This window comes from Bactrocera latifrons, unplaced genomic scaffold, assembly GCF_001853355.1.
Source record: "Bactrocera latifrons isolate USDA-ARS-PBARC rearing strain unplaced genomic scaffold, ASM185335v1 scaffold_43, whole genome shotgun sequence".
Classification (NCBI taxonomy): domain Eukaryota; kingdom Metazoa; phylum Arthropoda; class Insecta; order Diptera; family Tephritidae; genus Bactrocera; species Bactrocera latifrons.
In genome coordinates, this window is record NW_017537079.1 from 454,376 (window position 1) to 472,947 (window position 18,572).

At 34.3% G+C, this 18,572-nt stretch overlaps 1 protein-coding gene across 2 annotated transcripts in view; it reads left to right on the top strand.

Moving 5' to 3' along the window:
* LOC108972811 (inactive dipeptidyl peptidase 10) overlaps nt 1–18,572 on the top strand; it is a 42,561-nt gene that overhangs the window by 14,331 nt on the left and 9,658 nt on the right. For both annotated transcript variants that reach the window (XR_001993666.1, XM_018939637.1), the window contains exons 2-9: nt 2,630–2,725; nt 4,200–4,314; nt 5,351–5,445; nt 8,503–8,630; nt 9,645–9,907; nt 10,357–10,525; nt 17,775–17,888; nt 18,237–18,360. Coding sequence is in view for 1 of the 2 variants with exons in the window: in XM_018939637.1 (XP_018795182.1) it covers nt 2,630–2,725; nt 4,200–4,314; nt 5,351–5,445; nt 8,503–8,630; nt 9,645–9,907; nt 10,357–10,525; nt 17,775–17,888; nt 18,237–18,360 (1,104 nt within the window). In the remaining variant the exon portion in view is untranslated. The remainder of the gene's footprint in view (nt 1–2,629; nt 2,726–4,199; nt 4,315–5,350; nt 5,446–8,502; nt 8,631–9,644; nt 9,908–10,356; nt 10,526–17,774; nt 17,889–18,236; nt 18,361–18,572) is intronic.

An 18,572-nucleotide genomic window follows, 5' to 3' on the forward strand; every position in this document is an offset into this window, starting at 1 on the left:
AAAAATTTAAATCACTGATTTCGCCTATCAGCTACCGCAAAAATTCATAAAATACCATTATTCCCTCAAATATTTATTTACTTTTCACTTAACTTTCTATTTACTACGTCCAAGAGCCACTTCATTGGCTCTCTTTATTTCTTTTCTCAATCTTTGCTCACCTTGCGCTCATAAAATATGCAATTAAATTAAGTACACATACTTTTAGGCGCTTTGCATTTTAATATTTAATGCGTCAATGCACTGAGTTGGAAATATAACAAAGGTGGTATCACAGGAAAATATGCAGTAAAAATTATTTTCAACGAAATTAATTTTACGTCACTTTGAATATATTAAATTGACAAATTCTCGTCTTAAAATAATAAAAAATAATAATCAGTGATACCCGTGAAAAATTCGTGAACTTTTCGGAAAAAAAATTTTTTTTTTTGATTATTTGAAAAACTCGATAATACATACCTTCAAACATACTACATCGAAGTTTAAGATGATTATTCCAAAAATCGCGTGTATCTCCAAAAATATTAAATCACCTTTTATAGGCTGATACACTAGAACTGCTTCCTATATAGATTCCCCAAAACAAAAAATATTCAAAACCTAAATTCATAAAATTCTATCGGCAATACGCAGATGCATACAAATTCTTAGTAATCGTTGGAAAATCAATGAATAAATCGAAATATACTATATTTAAGAAAATAACAGAGCGATAGTGTGCTTTTAGGGGTACACATTTGTTGAGAGCCAGCAGTCAATCCTGCTACCTTTTCATTATTTACCAACACATTTGCTGATTGCCAATCTTATAACACAATTGTTGTTGCTTTTATTATTACTGTTGTTGTTATTATTTTTGCTGATGTTGTAGCTTTTTTGTTACCACCAGCAGCTAGCAAGTAGGCGTTATAATAACATTCGCATAATGGTGGCCAAAATAATGGCCGCAAATGTTGCCAAAATTAAGCAAATAAATACAAGAGCAGATACAAATATATACGCACAAACACACACATACGACAAACATTACCAAAAAATCGACAAAGCGCCACACGACCCAGTGGGATGCAAGAAATTGGCATGAATTAGGAGAAAATGAGAAACCTTTAAAAAAAGGTAAAATATGCCCAAACCAGCATATACGCACTTACAAATACATACAAACTTACACAAAATGAATGTGTGTTTGTGTATGTGTGAAAGAAAGACGTGCGCGCATAAAAAATTACACATTTGCCACGCGGCGCAACCTCTTGTTGCACAGGCCAATGTGGCAAGTTAGAGAATAATAATGTTCGTAGCCAAAACAACAAAAACCAAAAGCAAAAAAATGGGACTACAATGTTGAGAAAATATTTGCAAATAAAATAAATGCTTAGCTGAGTAAAAGTTTAATGTGCGCATACTTCAAATTGTTATTGGTTTTCCACTTGTAAAGCGGTGCTCGTCTATAGGCAGTTGTCTGCCAACCGAAAGGTTTTGACGTCAATTAGACGGAGGTAGCTGAAATTTGCTTTCTACTTTTTATAGTGTGCTGGCAATCTGCTCATTAGTTTCATTCACGAAATTTCGTCTAGACTTTTGTCGTAGGTAACGCCGTATATATTGTCGAGATAGGCATTTATCTGAAGCTGACCGGTCAAAATCAACTTAAATAGCTTTTCCTGTTTTTTAAAACTGTACACTCTAAGCTATACAGATCCATTGAAAGAAAGAAGAAACAAAAACTATTACAAAATGAAACATGCCTTTTTTAGAGGCGCTTTCAGCCGGCTTTACTACCATAATTTTGGTACGATTAATAGTTCTTCACAAATTATCTCATCAGGAAAACCATGACATCTTTAAAGACGAAGATGGTTATGGTTAGACAGAGGACTCGCTAAAACCCTAAAAAATCAAAATTAAAAATATATATGTACAAAACTACACCACTAGATTGCTGCACCCATAGTACACAGTAACCCACCCAAAACCTGAGTGCGAAACTTTAATCCATTAAGCCTACTCCCAACTCAAGAGCACCAGATAAGGTTTTACTTCGTGGGAGTGAGAAGACAGCGCTTCGCGAACAGCTCGAAGTAAAGTACAGGCAACCTAAAAGATGAATATTCTTCATAAAAACAGCAACTGAACTCGATCTGGTATGACAAAGAAACGAAATTGATGTATGCCTGGCTTATTGACCTACCAGATTATTATTATTAATCTAACCTTATAGATTAAAGGAAACTAAATAAAAAATATGAAAATACGGAAGCCTAAATAAGTCTTTAGCTAATTTTTTAATAAACTCAGTAAGAATTACATATATTTTACGGTTTTCGCAGTGAAATATTAAACTGAATACATGTGACGCAAAAAAATGTGCACACTTTTGAACTGATGTGTAGCAGACTAGTGTTCCGTGGGCATATCTGAACTTGTGAAACGGATAGCAGCATGTAGATACTTTGTTTACATAACCTATGAGTTATATGAGTTGCTTTTTTTTTAAGTTCGACAGATAATATTAACAAAACTATTAAAAATGTATTCACTTATTAAAATTAATTATTGTACTTACCATTAAAACCACTTCAGCATTTAATCTAACACTTTAAAACTGTATTTATTTTCTTTACAGTTAGTCTCCAGCAACCCAAATCAACGCAATTGGCGAGGCATTTTCATCGCCTTATTGGTTATAATAATTGTACTTGCGCTAATTGTTACCTCAGTGGTGAGTCAGACTAACATCTTATAGTGAATAACTGTAAAGAAATCGAAAATGTTGTAAATTGTTTGTAAAAAACTTAGAAATGCATGTGTATATAAACTTCAAGTCTTTTTGTGTGTGAGTGTTTGTGAAAGTGTAGAAATATATTAAGAAATGTGTGTTGTAATGCCCACGGAGACCTGTAAAAAATTAAAATAAAATATTTTACGCATTTTTCATTAATCATAATATTTTATAAATAATTTTTTCTCAATTATTATTATAATTATTTTATTTTAAAAATTTGCTTTATGTAAATAATTTGCCGTACTTTTTTCGCAATATTATGAGCTTCTGATAAAATAATTTTCATATTAGAGTGGGTCGAATTTTTTAAAGACCCGTATATTATAAAATATTGATACTATAATGCTGTATCAGCTCATAAAATCGTAAAAATATGATAAATATTAGATAAAAAATTATTGATATAATAATAAAATTTTCATGTTAAGCAAAATTTTAAAATTATTCAAGTCTGCATAAAATAATATCATATACAGAGTACATTTTTGCTAAGTTTTCTGTTTAATTAGACTACTTTTTTTACTTAAAGATAAAAATCAAATTACAAAAAAAAAAAATCAAAAGAAAAGAGCCACCCTAATGTTAAGTGATTCGCATTTATTAAAAAAAAATTGTGTTTTTGTAAGTTAAACCAAACTCTCTCAGACTAAAAATAAGATTTGCAAATATTTAAAATATAAAAATGTATATTAGGATGTGTCGAATTTTTCAAATACATTAATGTTTTAAAATATGGATATTTAATTGTTGTATCAGAAAAAAAATCGTCAAAAATATGCTAAGCATTACATAAAAATTATTGAAAAAATTATTTAAAATGAGCCACCTTAAAGTAAATTAATTCACAAAAGCTAAAAAAATGTGTTTTTTTTTTTTAAACAACAAAACTCATTCAGCCCTTTTAAGACTAAAACTAAAATTTGCATAAATTAAAAATACAAAAATATCTAAAATGATCCAGCCTAATATGTGCAATTTATATATCTACATCTGTATATGTATATGCGCCAACCTTGAACAAGCATGTCATTTTCTCAACATTCCAACTAGTCTAACTTTTCACCAGCTTTTTATGATGTATTGCATACTTTTCGGCTACTAAACCTCATGTTCACCACTTCTCCGCCCATGTAGTAGTATGTGTATATGTTCACTGTGCCTCATGCATTCTTGTATGTACATGTGTATATGGTAGTATATGTTTTTTTCTTGCAATTGCTGTGTCATCCCGCAAATTTTTGTATAAATTTTATGTCATATATTTTTCCCATTTTTCCGATTTTTTTTTTTATTTTTATTGTGTCTCGTGGTGGTCGTGTGTCCCCCCCGGTTTTTTGTGCTTTTTTCTTTCTCTTTGTCTGGTTTTCTTTATAGAAAACAACATATAAAATTTCTGCATTTATCAAAAAAGGTACTTCTCACACCACCCGATGAGGGGCCGCGCGTGAAGGGCCAGCGCATCAAACTGCAAGACATCGTGGATGGACTCTTTATGCCGCAGCGCGCCAACGGTACATGGATAAATGGTGAGTGTGTGTAAGAGTAGCAGTTCATTACGAAATGATTGATTAATGTGAGCGATTTTGAACTCGTGAAATATTGAGCGCAAATTGAAAATATGCGATATTTAAGTATGTTAACAAATACTCGTAGATTTATACCTAGTTTATACGATTTGAGTTCGATATAGTATCATGAAAATATACAAAAACAAAAAAAAAAAAAAAAAAAAAAAAAAAAAAAAAATTTAAGTTCCACAAAACCGAGTATACGGATTTACTCAAGCTCAGTTTAGTATACGATACGACCGGTTTTTTATAACGAAAGCTTATAGTACTCTGTCGTATTTACAGATGACTATTTTTCATAAGCAATTTTGAGGATATTTTAAAATTTTCTTACTACTTTGAACCTCTACATTTCTCATGTAACACAACACAACTTTCCAGCATACAAATCAAGCACCAGTGAAAATATCGCCCAAAAATATTTGCACAAATTGTGCCTTTAAGTCATGACAAATGAAGTGTAAAACTTGTCAATATCGGATCATAACTATTCAAACTGCAATTTACCGAATATTCGGACACCTAAATTGCTAGCTCTTGTCATTTACAAGATATATACAAAAAAATGCGAAATTCTCGGGAAAATCAGGTTTAGAGCCGCGTACTTCCTCGCCGGTGTAAATTACGACTTCGTTGCACTGGGCACTTTTGTAAAGCGAACAATTGCGAGAAGTATTCATCTAAAGTCAAAGCGTTGCCATAAAATACCTCTGATCTGTAGGAATTTAAAGATAAAAACTAACGATGGTAGTGTATTTTCTATGGAAAATGTTTACAGGCCTTGGTCCAGTTCTTAATGTTAATATTAAGGGCTAAAATTTTCAGGGGAATTTTTTTTAGAGTATTTCCAAGGAAATTTCGTAACGGGTCTGAAAAAAAATTAACAGCCAAAAAAAACACCCTAATATAAATATATACACATTAACTTATGTATATATTTCTAAAAATATTTTAATAACTCCCTCTTCTTTTTCATCCCTCTTAATCATTACAGGCGAGGAATTTCTTTACCAAGATCACTGGGGAAGAATCGTGTTGTTAAATGCAACTATTCTAAATGAGCGAGTGCTCATGTCAAATGTGACATATGTAAGTATGATATATAATATAAAGTATAAAATCATTTTACTTTAAAATAAATATAATTAAAAGTAATAAGCTGACTCTCCTCCATATTAACGATGATGGTGGTGTGAAATACCTTAATGAAACCCAGGGGACTGTAATATGTAGCATATTAATTGTAAATATGTGCTGCTGGCAAAAATAGATCAAATCGAGTCAATGTGGGTATTTTCCCAAATTTGTCTGAATGAATTTCTCAGACCTTGATTCTTGCTAGTTGCAAGAGTCTAAAATGTTCGGTGACACTCGAACTTAGCCCTTACATACTTTTTTAGTAGTCAAGTTATTATTTGGAGCTGCTTTTATTTCATATTTCAATAATATTTAACTCTGCTCTCAAATACCGTGTCATCCCTCCAGCACATTGTTAAATTCAAAAATACAGCTATTAGCGATTGAAGTGATGTGATTCCTCGTAGGAAATAGGGATTAAGGGCCTTAATCCTGCTTTTTCAGACTGTGCTGTGCAGTCAATTTGGCGTAAACCTTGAAGTTATTGTCTATACTTCTCCCCGCTTACTCTTTCTCAGCGAAGTAGCTCATTTATCTCTGGTCGCACCATTCTAGTAGAAGCTGCAGAGCGCACAAGCTCATCAGCCAGTTCGTTCCCAGCAATACCCCTGTGATCTGGCACCCAGATATGGATACTCGTTTATAATCTGATAGACTTCAGCCTTTCTATACACTTCTGCAATGGTAGCGATTTAATCTCATAAAGTACTTCTTGGCTATCGCTGAGTTTGACGGTTTTTCCGTTGCGTTAATATTGTTATCTCTACACAGCGACTTATAGCAAAGACTTCTGATTGAAAAATGCTCGGAAAACTTCCCATAGTAATGGAAATTGTAGATCGTGGTCCTGCGACATCTGCACCAATTCCTTCCGACGTTTTCAAGCCGCCTAAGTGCTATAGTGCTATTCCTTACCAGTAGGTCAAATATGTAATCATTGCATTCACCTTGCTGTCCAGGGAAATTTAAAATTGCTTTGTGAAATTTGCCGTTTTGGCAATGCTGCTTGATTGATTACGAGGTGAAATCCTTGCGATGCAAGTAACCCGCACGGTGTCTACTATTCGCAGATTTATACCTTTAGATTAAGTGAAAATTTAAATTGAAAATATTTTTTTAACTAATTTTGTTAAATAAATTTCAAAATACATTTAAAATTAAAAAAATATATATGTATACATTCATATTTTTAATATTATTATTTTTTTTAAGTAGTTAAAGTTTAAGATAATAATAAATTACAATAAAACAATTAAAAGTTTTCCTCTTATAGCAATTGCCTCGCTAAATAAGTTTAATGGTGATATATATTAAAATATAAATATACACCGCAGTATATATAAATGATGCAGAACGTAACCGCAACCATTTAACACAAAAAGGTTTGACTAGCGCCCCAACTGCGCGCTGTGTAGCACGTTTAATGAGGTGTAGTACAGGGTCTGTCTCTTATACACATCTAGATGTGTATAAGAGACAGATATATAAATGATGCAGAACGTAACCGCAACCATTTAACACAAAAAGGTTTGACTAGCGCCCCAACTGCGCGCTGTGTAGCACGTTTAATGAGGTGTAGTACAGGGTTTTCCAATAAGAGATATGATTTTCTCTATAAAACAAAAAAAAAACACACTAATTGTTAAGGAAATTCAAATTTATTTAATGTGAAGTACAATCGATGCAATTAAGTCTTGAATACAACAATATTCAAATGGCCTACAAGACTTCTTTTGCACGAACGAATTAGACCTAACCGATATTCGTCATATGTCACGAACTACACGATTAATTTTTACTTCTAAAACTTTACGCGAGTCTGGTTTATTGACTAATGACTTCAAATAATCTCACAAACAGTAGTATAACGATGTTTACAATCACAACTTCTCGGAAGCCATTTAATATCACAATTTCTTAAAATAAACTAACCTTCAAACTTTTCTCGCAATAATTCGGTTCTTGCATGTGTTGTGTGGCATGTAGCCACATTTTGTTGAAACCAGATGTTGTCAAGATCAACTACTTCCAATTTTAGGCATAAAAAGTTCGTTATCATCGATCTATACTGCTCTGCACTGGCAGTAACAGTGTCACCAGTTTTATTGCGAAAGAAGTACGGCTTGATGATTCCATCAGTTCAAGAAACGGTTGGGAATAATGAGTGACTTATAGCCTGATTCCAAGATAGACGAAATTATCGACGACTTCGAGGCGCAAACTTGGGCGGGTCCCAAACCAAGCACATAGTATTGTGGAGGAATGGCTCGACTTCAAACAGATGTTCTTTGGCTACCCAGACCAGAAGTTTTGAGCTGCTTCAGCCATATGTAAAAGAATTGTTTCTGTCCACTCCTAAGTCCCATTCATTACATATTAATAATATCCGAAACGACACTTAGAAGTCCTATCATCCCTCTTGGAAAACCCGGTACAGTGACATTAATTGCAAACCATTAACCATTTACTTTTGAAAGTCAACAAAAAGTGCTAATTTATTATTTAGCATAATGTATGCATTGCACTTTACAACCAACTAATGAATAATTAATAAATTAAAATCAAAAGTAAAAGTAAAAACCAAAACATATTGCGGCGTTATAAAAAAGAGCAAAGTACGCGTACATAACGATACATATGCTGTGTATATGAAAGTTAATGCATTTCAACTAGTGCCAGCAGCAACTCCCTGTGGTGTTGGTCAAATAGCCGCAAAACCGCAGAAATGTAATGAAAATGCACAAAAATTATTGAGAGAAACATGAACAGGCTTTATGCGCTATAAACCATTTAAAAAGGCATTAAAATTAGCAGAAAATACAAACAAAAGAGCAAAGAAAAAAGGCGAAATTTATCATTTGTTTGCTTATTGTGCTTTTGGCAGAATAATGCAAATAATTTTTAAGTACATTTTCCAGAGCACACACAAATATAAATTTGCTTCTTAAATCAATTACAAGCAATTTGAGTATACATACAAACATTTCTCATAAATTTTTCTGCTTACAGAAAACACTTGCACCATATACATTTTCTATATCAGCGGATAAGCGCTATATCTTATTGGCACAGAATGTCGTAAAACTTTTTCGGCATTCATTTTTGGCACAATACACGCTCTTCGATATACAAACCAGGTGAGTACCGGGAATAGTGTTGAAATAAATGAATATAAATGCTGTCGGAAGCTACAAATTACTCTGCTTCTTCTTAATTGAGGTAGACACCGCTTACACGATTATAGCCTAGTTAACAACAGCGCGAAAGTGGTTTCTTCTTTTCGCTACGTGGCGCCAATTGGATATTCCAAGCGTAGCCAGATACTTCTCCATTTGATGCTTCCAACGGAGTGGAGGTCTTCCGTTTGTTCGATTTTATCCTTTGTTTAATGAAAATGAGAATATGAGGGATAAAACTTCTTGGTTTTAGTAAGGTTCATCCTGCAGCATACGATGAATATCTTAGGGAGCATTATTTCAAGAAATGAGCTTGTAGTCTGATATGAAATATTCTATCAGATACTAAAAAAAATAGAAAACCGTTACAATTAAGAGTTCATACTTGGAGAGACTTTTTTAGCGGTGTCTAAGAACTTATTTTTTTTTAGAGTAGTACGCGAAAGTATTAGTTTTTCGGCCAAACATATGAACAGCGACTTCTTTTTTTTCCACATTTAATCCATAGCTCGATTGGTCCTTAACTAAAAATAATTTTAGTATTTCTTTTGAACTTGTATTTCCTGTTTATCTTTTTGTGTTGACATAGCTTAATTTAACCTTTTTCCCCCCTTTCTCTCCCATTCAATCAGAGCCGTGACCATAAATTGTGTTTTCAGCCAATGACTTACTATATCTTGAAAAGTTTATTCAATTTCTATTCATGGCTACTTGTAAACGAACCAAAAAGCAGCTGCTCAGCTATTGTCATTTCCTTTGCCACTCTATTTCCGTATTTTCATCTTCGCTATCCGGCATTCGCTCGCACATATATTATATTTTGGTCTATAAATAGATATGCAATAACAATAGCAAGAGGGACGCAAACTGTTGACTGCCAAACTGTAGCTTGGACTTCCGCAGCACAACACAACTCATGCTCATACTTTTTTCTATTCGTTCACTCTTATCATTTTGCTTCTTTCGTTCTTCCAGTGAAAGCATCAAGTTGAAAATCGATTCACATAGCGACGAGTGGCCCTATCTACACTATGCCCGCTTCGTAACCACTCAAGCGGCTAACAGAGACAATGCAAGCACCACCAGCACCACAACCGGTGGCAATGCGCTAGTGATGGTCTACAACTATGACATCTACTACTGCCAAGGACCACGCTCCACCAATCATGTGTACCGCATAACGCGCGACGCAGTGCCTGGTATCGTCTACAACGGCATACCAGATTGGCTTTATGAAGGTGAGTATAATCAGTGGCCGGTGGCTGATGGCTGCTGAACACAGACCAGCTGGCTTGCATTTGTATTCACTTTTGTACATCATTCCAATTCATGTATTCATTCTCATTGATTGCGCATACGATTAGATTGATTTAAATTGAAAATTGAATTTCCGTTTCTATTTTTTTTTTTTTTTTTGCTTTTTATTAATCAATATTTCTTGCTGCACACCTGCTAACCACTGGCCAATGGCTTGCTGGCCTTGACTGTGTTCAACACACACACACACGATGCGTTGTGTAAATCGTAATTGAAATTCCAAAAATATGCGGCGTCCAACACGCTCTTCAATGACCACTTGTCCGATCAACCTCTTCACTGGCCTACCCATCATTGCTGCTGTTGCTGGCCTTGCTACGGCTCCTGCTGCTGATTCCAACTGCCGTTGCCTGCCACTTGTGCTTTGTAGAGGAAATCCTGCACTCGAATAATGCAATTTGGCTTTCGGAGAATGGACACTTAATGCTTTATGGCGCTTTCAATGACTCGCTGGTGCAAGAACAACATTTCGCTTGGTATGGCACAACAAGTGGTGGCAATCCGAATGCGTATCTTTATCCGGAAATCAGATCATTAAGGTGAGCAGAATGACATTGTGACTATGTAGAAGGCAATTTGCATTTCAAATGAATTGGTGAAGAGTTTAGTCTCTGTGTGTATATGGAAAAGCTACTCGAAGAAGTGAGTGTAAGAGCAATTTTATACAAAGATTATATAATAGAATTTTTGCACAAAACCAAAGTCGTAGAAAAATTGTAGAATGACATATCAACATTATTTAGTAAAAACTGCAATGACGATATTTCGGTATCCCAGAGATGCGGATCTCAAACGTAAAGTTTGGCGAATTTGAATGTAGAATGAAATATCAACTTTTCGTAGAAGAATTGCAATCCCGATATTTCGGGATCCCGAAACTAGGATTTTACAAATAAAACCTTACGAAAAATGTTATAGACTGAAATACCAACTTTATTTAGTAAAAAATTCAATCCCGAATTTTCGGGATGCAGAGGTTTCGGGGTTCAGAAGTAAAGGCTGACGAAAATTTATGTATAATTAAATAGCAACTGTATTTACTAAACAAAAACGCAGTACCGATCTTCCGGGATCCCGGAATTTCGGGATTAAATTGAAATATCTGCTTTATTTAGTAAAAACGTAATCCCGATTTTTCGGGATAACGATATTTCGGCATTCAAAAATAAAGTCTGACGGAAACTAATATAGTTTTAAGTATCAACATTTTTTGGTAAAAAAAGCAATCTCGATTTTTCGGGATCCCGTGAATTTTGGATTAAAAAGTAAGGTCTGACGAAAATGTATGTATAATTAAATAGCAACTATATTTTTTACAAAAATGCAATACCGATCTTTCGGGATCCCGGTGATTCGGAACTCAAAACTGAAGTCCGGTAAAAATTTGCGTAAAATGAATACCAACTTAATTTAGTATAAAAAATAAAAAACTACAAACCTGATTTTACGGAATCCGGATTATACAGCCACGTGGTCCTGATATCGCATCTTCTATGTTTACAGTAACAAGATCAAATAAGAATGCATCCAGGTTAATGAACAAGTTTTTAAGCTTTTAGGAAAGTTGTTTTTGTAAAGAGATTTAATTTATAACTTCATTTGGATCAAAAACTCTGCTTTAAAAATAATATAGTGATCCTTATATTACCTATTCATGTGTTGTTTTTTTAATCCAACTCCTTAATAACTGCTTCAATTTTACTTATACCTCTCACAGAGTAAGGACTTTTTGCAAGTAGAAGCTTTTGGGGGAAATGATTTTCTAGGAAAAAACAGTGTTGGATGTAGTAATGGGTTACTTTACGATATTTTAAGCGCCCATACATCATGTGAACAGGGAATTCAAAAGATGAATGGTAACTCTTATTAATATCATAAAATAAGCCATTATTTCAGCCCTTATTATTTTTTTGCAAAGAAGTTCTCTCCTAGATATACCGAGAGAGGAGAAGCAATGCAAAATTTAAGTAAATAACAAATACTACAAAAGCTAGCAGGCATTCAAACATATTTATATAATCGCATAGCTTCACAATCCCACAGAAGCACTTGCAATTCCATATAATCACATTGGAATGTAATTATGAAATGTACTTATATTACTCAAGTACTTAAGTATGTAGAAATATGAAGTTAAGTGCCACCTGCTGTTGAGAAACATTTTAATAAGCGTATTGCTTATTAACTGCTTATTGAAATTCAATTAAAGTAGACTCATCTTGGCGTGAAGCACTGAAATCATATGAGCCAAGAACTTCGTAATGTGCTTACTAAATATATTAATATATTATGCTTGTTTAAGTTTATTATTAGTTAACTACCATGCATTCCACATATTTCATTTAGCCTAGAGCATTATGCCATAAAATATGGCAAGCATTAAGTTGGCAATATTATAGAGAATACATACACACGACAATTACATGTAAAAGCCTATAGACCTCAAGCAAAACTCGTACCTACTTTTCCTACACGCTTAGCATAGAACATTAAATACCACTAAATACCGATATTCAGTCATTTGGTACCTTTATTACCGAAACCATCAGTTAAATGCTTTCCGTTACACATTTGCCTAAGGAAGCTTATTCACACAGCTTTTAATTCCATACGCAGTCATACATACATATATATGCTATGTGTAGTTTGAGTATAAAGGCTCTAGCAAAATTAGAATTAATAAAGCCAACGATGCAATTTAAGCATTCATTCACAATTATAAGCTTTTTTGACCAATGTAATTTTCAAAAATCTTACAAAATCTTGAAACATTTTTATCGTCATATCTATAATAGTTCGATGAATAAGTAGTACTTCGAGTATTGAAAAATATTGCAAAATATTATGGAATTTCATCAAGAAGTTAACTACTCTGATAATCAATACTAGAGCCGTTCAAGCTTAGACTTCCTTTGGCCATTCTTTCATCATTTGCAGACAATTTGAAAACCTTCACACTATGATTTACCTAAATGCAGCAATTTTTTGGAAGCTGCGCCTCAGAAAATCTGTGATGTGTGTTTATTCTCAATATTTACTCAGCATCGCACATTATTTTACCCAATGGGTATATGCTACCTTCAATGACATACTTATGTATATACAAATTCATCTCATATTAAAAATCTATAATTTCTAAACCTACACAAAAAAGGAAAAGAGAAACTATACAAATGCCTTAAACTGAACTTGACGACATTCATATGTTATCTCGAACTAATGAAGATCATATTCAGAGTCATACCATCAACGATATAAGATCACTCGTGGTACATTTTAATACCCTGAACAATTGTCATGAGGTTCTTATCTCCGCAAAGAGTACATTATAGCATAAGACGCTGTAGGTATCTTACCAATCAAGTTTCTGTTGCGGCACTAGATTAGTTGAAAATTTTGCGAAAAACTCCCGAAGAATCGAAGTACAGGGTGGCTGATGAATTTTGCTACATTAAGAAACTTTATTAATTTTTTTTTTCAGTGCATGGAATTCATTTTTCTTTTATTCATGTTAATTTAATTTTATTAAATATAGCTTAATTAGTTTTAAACATAATGGAATTTAAATGACCCCCTGCTCGTTGATGCATGTGCGGCATCTTACCAAAAAGTTGTTCATTACTGCTTGGAGAGTTGAGACAGGAATAGCCGCAATTGTTTCTCGAATGGATTGCCTTAGTTCATTCAAACTTGTTGGTTTTGCTTTGTAAACTTCCTGTTTGCAATAACCCCACAAGAAAAAGTCAGATGCAGTAAGGTCAGGCGACCTGGGTGGCCAACGGAATGTGGAGTTTCTTGATATCAACTTATTGGGAAATTTTGGTCGCATTTCTGTCATAACAGGTTGGGCTATGTGAGGAACTGCACCATCTTGCTGAAGCCACACAGAGTTGAAAGAAATTCTCATTCGGCGTAATTCTGGATAGAAAAACTCTCTCAACATGCTCAAGTAACGGTCTCCAGTAACCGTGACCGTTTTCTTCGAAGAAGTAGGGCCCGTGATGAAACTGCACACCACACTATGGCACGAAGTGGATGCAATTCCGTCTCATGGAGTATCTGTGGGTTGGAAGCACTCCATATTCGACAATTTTGTTTGTTTATATTGCCGTTTAAATCGAAATGGGCCTCGTCAGACATGAAAAGACAGTTCAACATGATTCCATCCTCTTCCACCAGTTGAAGCTGCTTCTTCTGCAAAATTCCAAGCGAATCGGCAAGTCTGCAGCGTTCAGTTTGTTGGCCATTTGAATTTTTTATGGGAATAAGTCCAAATCTTTGTGCATAATTGACTGTAATAACTATCTGCTTACACCCATTTCTGTAGATAAGCTTCTTGTCAAAACACGTGGATTGTTTTGTATGGCAGCAGCTACAGCAGCGATTGTTTCCTCCGTTCGAACTGAAGGGTTTCGATGGTAAGGTCTTCTGTTGACTGTCCCATGTTCGACAAAACTGTTTACAAGTCTCATTATTGTTAAATGTAACGGTCAGTCTGCAAAATAAAAACAAAAATTAACCAGATTCATTAAATAGAAAAAAAGTTATTTAGATTTTTTTTGGTAGTGGCTTTCATCAGCCACCCTGTAGTATGCGAAGTTGCATTTTCGTGGTGCTAAAACCAAAACTTCTCGACTATTAAGTTTTACAAATAGCTTCTCGCAAATACTTGAATAGAGGAAAACTGTCAACATAACCTTGATTCAGGGCCAGCTTGGACGTAGTTTTTTCCGCTTAAGCTCACCTTTGCCGCAATATTCGGCCGATTGATCTTTTTTTTTGGGTTGTAAACATAGATCAAAGACTCACTGTTAGTTACAATACGTTTCATAACCTCCCTGTAGACGGAGGCATTGTTTAACAGAACTTAACGCGATAATGTTTTTTTTGAACAAATTTAGTGATTTTGGAATCAATCGTGCTTTCCGTTTACTTAAGCGTAAAGGATCCTTCAAAATTGCAAAAAGATTTTCGTTGATTTCACCGATATTCCAACGATGCCATTAAGATTCCTGATTGTTAATCGTCGACACTCAAGCACATTTTTTTTTTAACTTCTTGATCAGTTGATGTTGATGGCCGTCCTGGACGTAAAAAAAAATTTGCTCATTATCACTCAAGACTTTTCCAAACATTCTGAATGCGTCGGCATCGGAAATTTTATTCAGCACACAAAATATAATGGAACGTTTTTGTTGACTAATTTCATGAGAGGGTTTTATAGAAACTGGTGTGCAAATCAAAAAATAAAACAAAAAAAAAAAAAAGAAAAGACAGCTGTAAGAGAACTAAAGTTATGCATAGAAGCCAAAGCTCGAAATTTTTTTGTGTGTAATAGTGACTCCATTTAGGGAAGTTCATCAGTATATACATAGTATATACATACAATTCCTTGGATCCGATCCTCTGGTTGACGTTTTACACCTTAAAGTATTTCCCTTATTAATCTTCTGAGTTGTTAATATGCATCTCAATATCTGCTTCGAACAGCAATTATATAAAATTCTCCACAAAATATGCTTTTTACGAAAATTATTACCAATTTTTACTTCCAAAACTTAATATACAGTTTATCAATACCAAGCACACAATAACATTCAGCAGCGAAAACTTAAAACTTTGCAAAATACCACTCACAGAGGGATTATTAAGCGAAGTCAACAGAAATAAAGATAACTAAAATGTATAATGTGCGAAAAGTATTTCGTAATTGCCACTGGCGAACAAGCAAATATAACAGCAACTAAGTATATGAGTATTTAATTAGCTTTATGAAAGCAGTAAACTAAAGCCAGCAGCACCATACGGTGCAACAGTGCGTATGAGTGACTTTTAATGACGACACGTGTAAACGACAAAGCAACGAATGTTGCAAAACTAAGGTTATAAATTTACTTTTGTAATGAGCATATGAACATGTGAGCTACCCGCAGCGAAATACTAAATGACAATTAAGCATCAGTTAAGTCAGCATATCTATAAGTGAGTGCTAAGTTGTGGCTGCAGCTAAATGCTTTGGGTGTCACACACTTACACATATGCTATATATTATATATACATAAGTATTTGGAAAAATAATATTTGTATGCGCCCGAATATTTATTTGTACAAGCGTTAAACAGCTGTACATTCACTGCAATTGTATTTAACATGCACAAATAGCATTTCTGCAAACACACGAATTATAATAGATAAATCTGTTTGTGACTTTGTGTTGTATTTAAGTACTTTGACAGCAAAATTCTTGTTATGTAAATAATTTGCAGGCACAATGGCACATTAACAGTTATATCTTAACATATTTGAGCTTTCGTACAATGTAAAGTAAGTGTGACTCGTTAAATATTGGGTTATTTTTGTATGTTTGTATATACATATGTATAAGTGATTATATATAATACCTGCTATAATTCCTTGTGTGATAAATTATATTCTGACTGCAATAGTGTTGTTCAAAATTAATGATTACAATTGCAGTAATTCTAATCCCAGCAAGTAAGACGAGGCTAAGCTTGGATACAACCGAACGTTTAATACACTTGCCACTTGCAAAAATCAAAGCCAGAATAATACGCTAATGTGGAAACCATCAACCAGAGGGTCAGAATCCAAGTAATTATACTATATACAGTTAAGCTTCCCTAACTCGAAGTTGAAAGGGAGTCGCCTTGTCTGCAATCTCGTTATGTTTCGAACGGCTCGAAAAGGTGCTTCCCATTCCTGATGGAGCTTTTGATATTGCTCAACGTCAGTTTAAACAGCTGTAAACTAAATTCAGACATGGCGGCATAAAAGCAGCTCCTTTTCGTGCTGTCAAAAGCAGCTTTGAAATCGACGAAGAGGTGGTGTGTGTCGAATCTCTTCTTACGGATCATCCGAAGATTTGACGTATGGTGTATACGTGATCGGTTGTTGATTTCTCAGGTCTAAAGCCACACTGATAAATTCCAATCAATTTGTTGACATGAGCTTTAATCTTTCAAACAATATGCGCGATGGAACCTTATATGCGATGGTATCTCGCGCAAATTGTGGGGTCTTCCTTTTTGTGGATTGGGCACGGCACACTTAAATTATAATCATCGGACATGCTTTCGTCATACCATATTCTAGAAGAAAGCTGATGTATGCTCCTTATCAGTTCTTCAGACGGGTAATTGCTATTCGTATTTCTACTTGGTCAGGTAATGGACGTCTGATCCATCGTCATCGGTTGGGGAATCGGGTTCGCCTTCTCCTGACATTGTGCGTTCACTGCTATTCAGCAGGCTGGAGACGTGTTCCTCCATAATTTAAGTATGCTCTAGGTATTAGTCATTCGATGACATTTAGAGGTTCTAAAACAGTAGGCTCAGGTTTTGAAACCGTCAAGCTCTTCTTACTTTCGCTTTTCATCCTCTCTTTTTTATTGTCTGCAAATGCGTCTCGCTTCGCGCTGTAACTCTTGGTATATATCCCATCCCGTACGTGTTGTGGTTGATTGTAACGTTGCGAGGTAGGCAGCACTCCTCATCGTACCAGCTGTTCTTTTGCATTTTCCGAAAACAAATGGTTTCGTTTGCAGCTGAACATAAGTAGTTCGAAATGCTGTCTCACAGTTGCCTTATACCGAGTCGCTGACGATTGGTCTCAGAGAGCATGAGTGTAAGCCGAGTAGAAAATCGTTCGGCTGTCTGTTGTGATTACAGTTTCTCGACATCGAACTTTACTCGTGTATGTTGAATTAAGTATCAAATTAAAATATTTATTCATTAAATATTTCATACATACTTGAAATTTTACTTGCAGATATCCTAAACCAGGCACACAAAATCCCATTGCCAAGCTACGCGTGGCCGATATACAAAATCCGGAAGATATTAAAATAAGAGATCTACAACCGCCACAAGTACTGCAAAATGAGTAAGTACAAAAACTACAATAGAAATATACATATATCAAGTAAATATATATCTTAAATAAGTAGTTATGCACAGTTTTATATAAAATGTTGAGGTTATGTTGAATTAAAAAGTTTATTGAATGAATGCTATAAAAATAAATCAAATTTAACAGTACATTCATAGCCGTGTTGAGAAATAAGTATATCATCGAGTGATCAATCAAGTTTTGAGCACTATTTTATGCGAGTGCGAAAACTATTTTTATCACTTAATGTTTCAGTAGAACTCTCACTAATAATTATACCAACATAAACATTCATTTATTTCTTTGTACGCTTGCAACTCAATTTGTGATTCGATTGCATAGAGATCACTACTTTAGCAGCGCCAGTTGGGTTAGTGAAACGGAAATCTGTGTGGTTTGGCTGAATCGTCCACAGAATATTTCGGTGGTCAGCATCTGTAAGAGTCCATTGTTTATATGCGTTGAGGTAAGTAAGGTTAACAAGGCGAATTGTAGGAGTATGAAAAAATACAAGAGAGTGAGAGATAGAATGAGTGCTAAATGATATGGTTTGTAGCAGAATATATCCTCTAGGAAAATCTAAAAAAAATTTTAATGTACAGGAAAGGTCTAGATATGGATTAAAAACCTTCTTTGAAAAAATAAGTCACGCGGCAATTAAAATTTGGCACTGTGGTT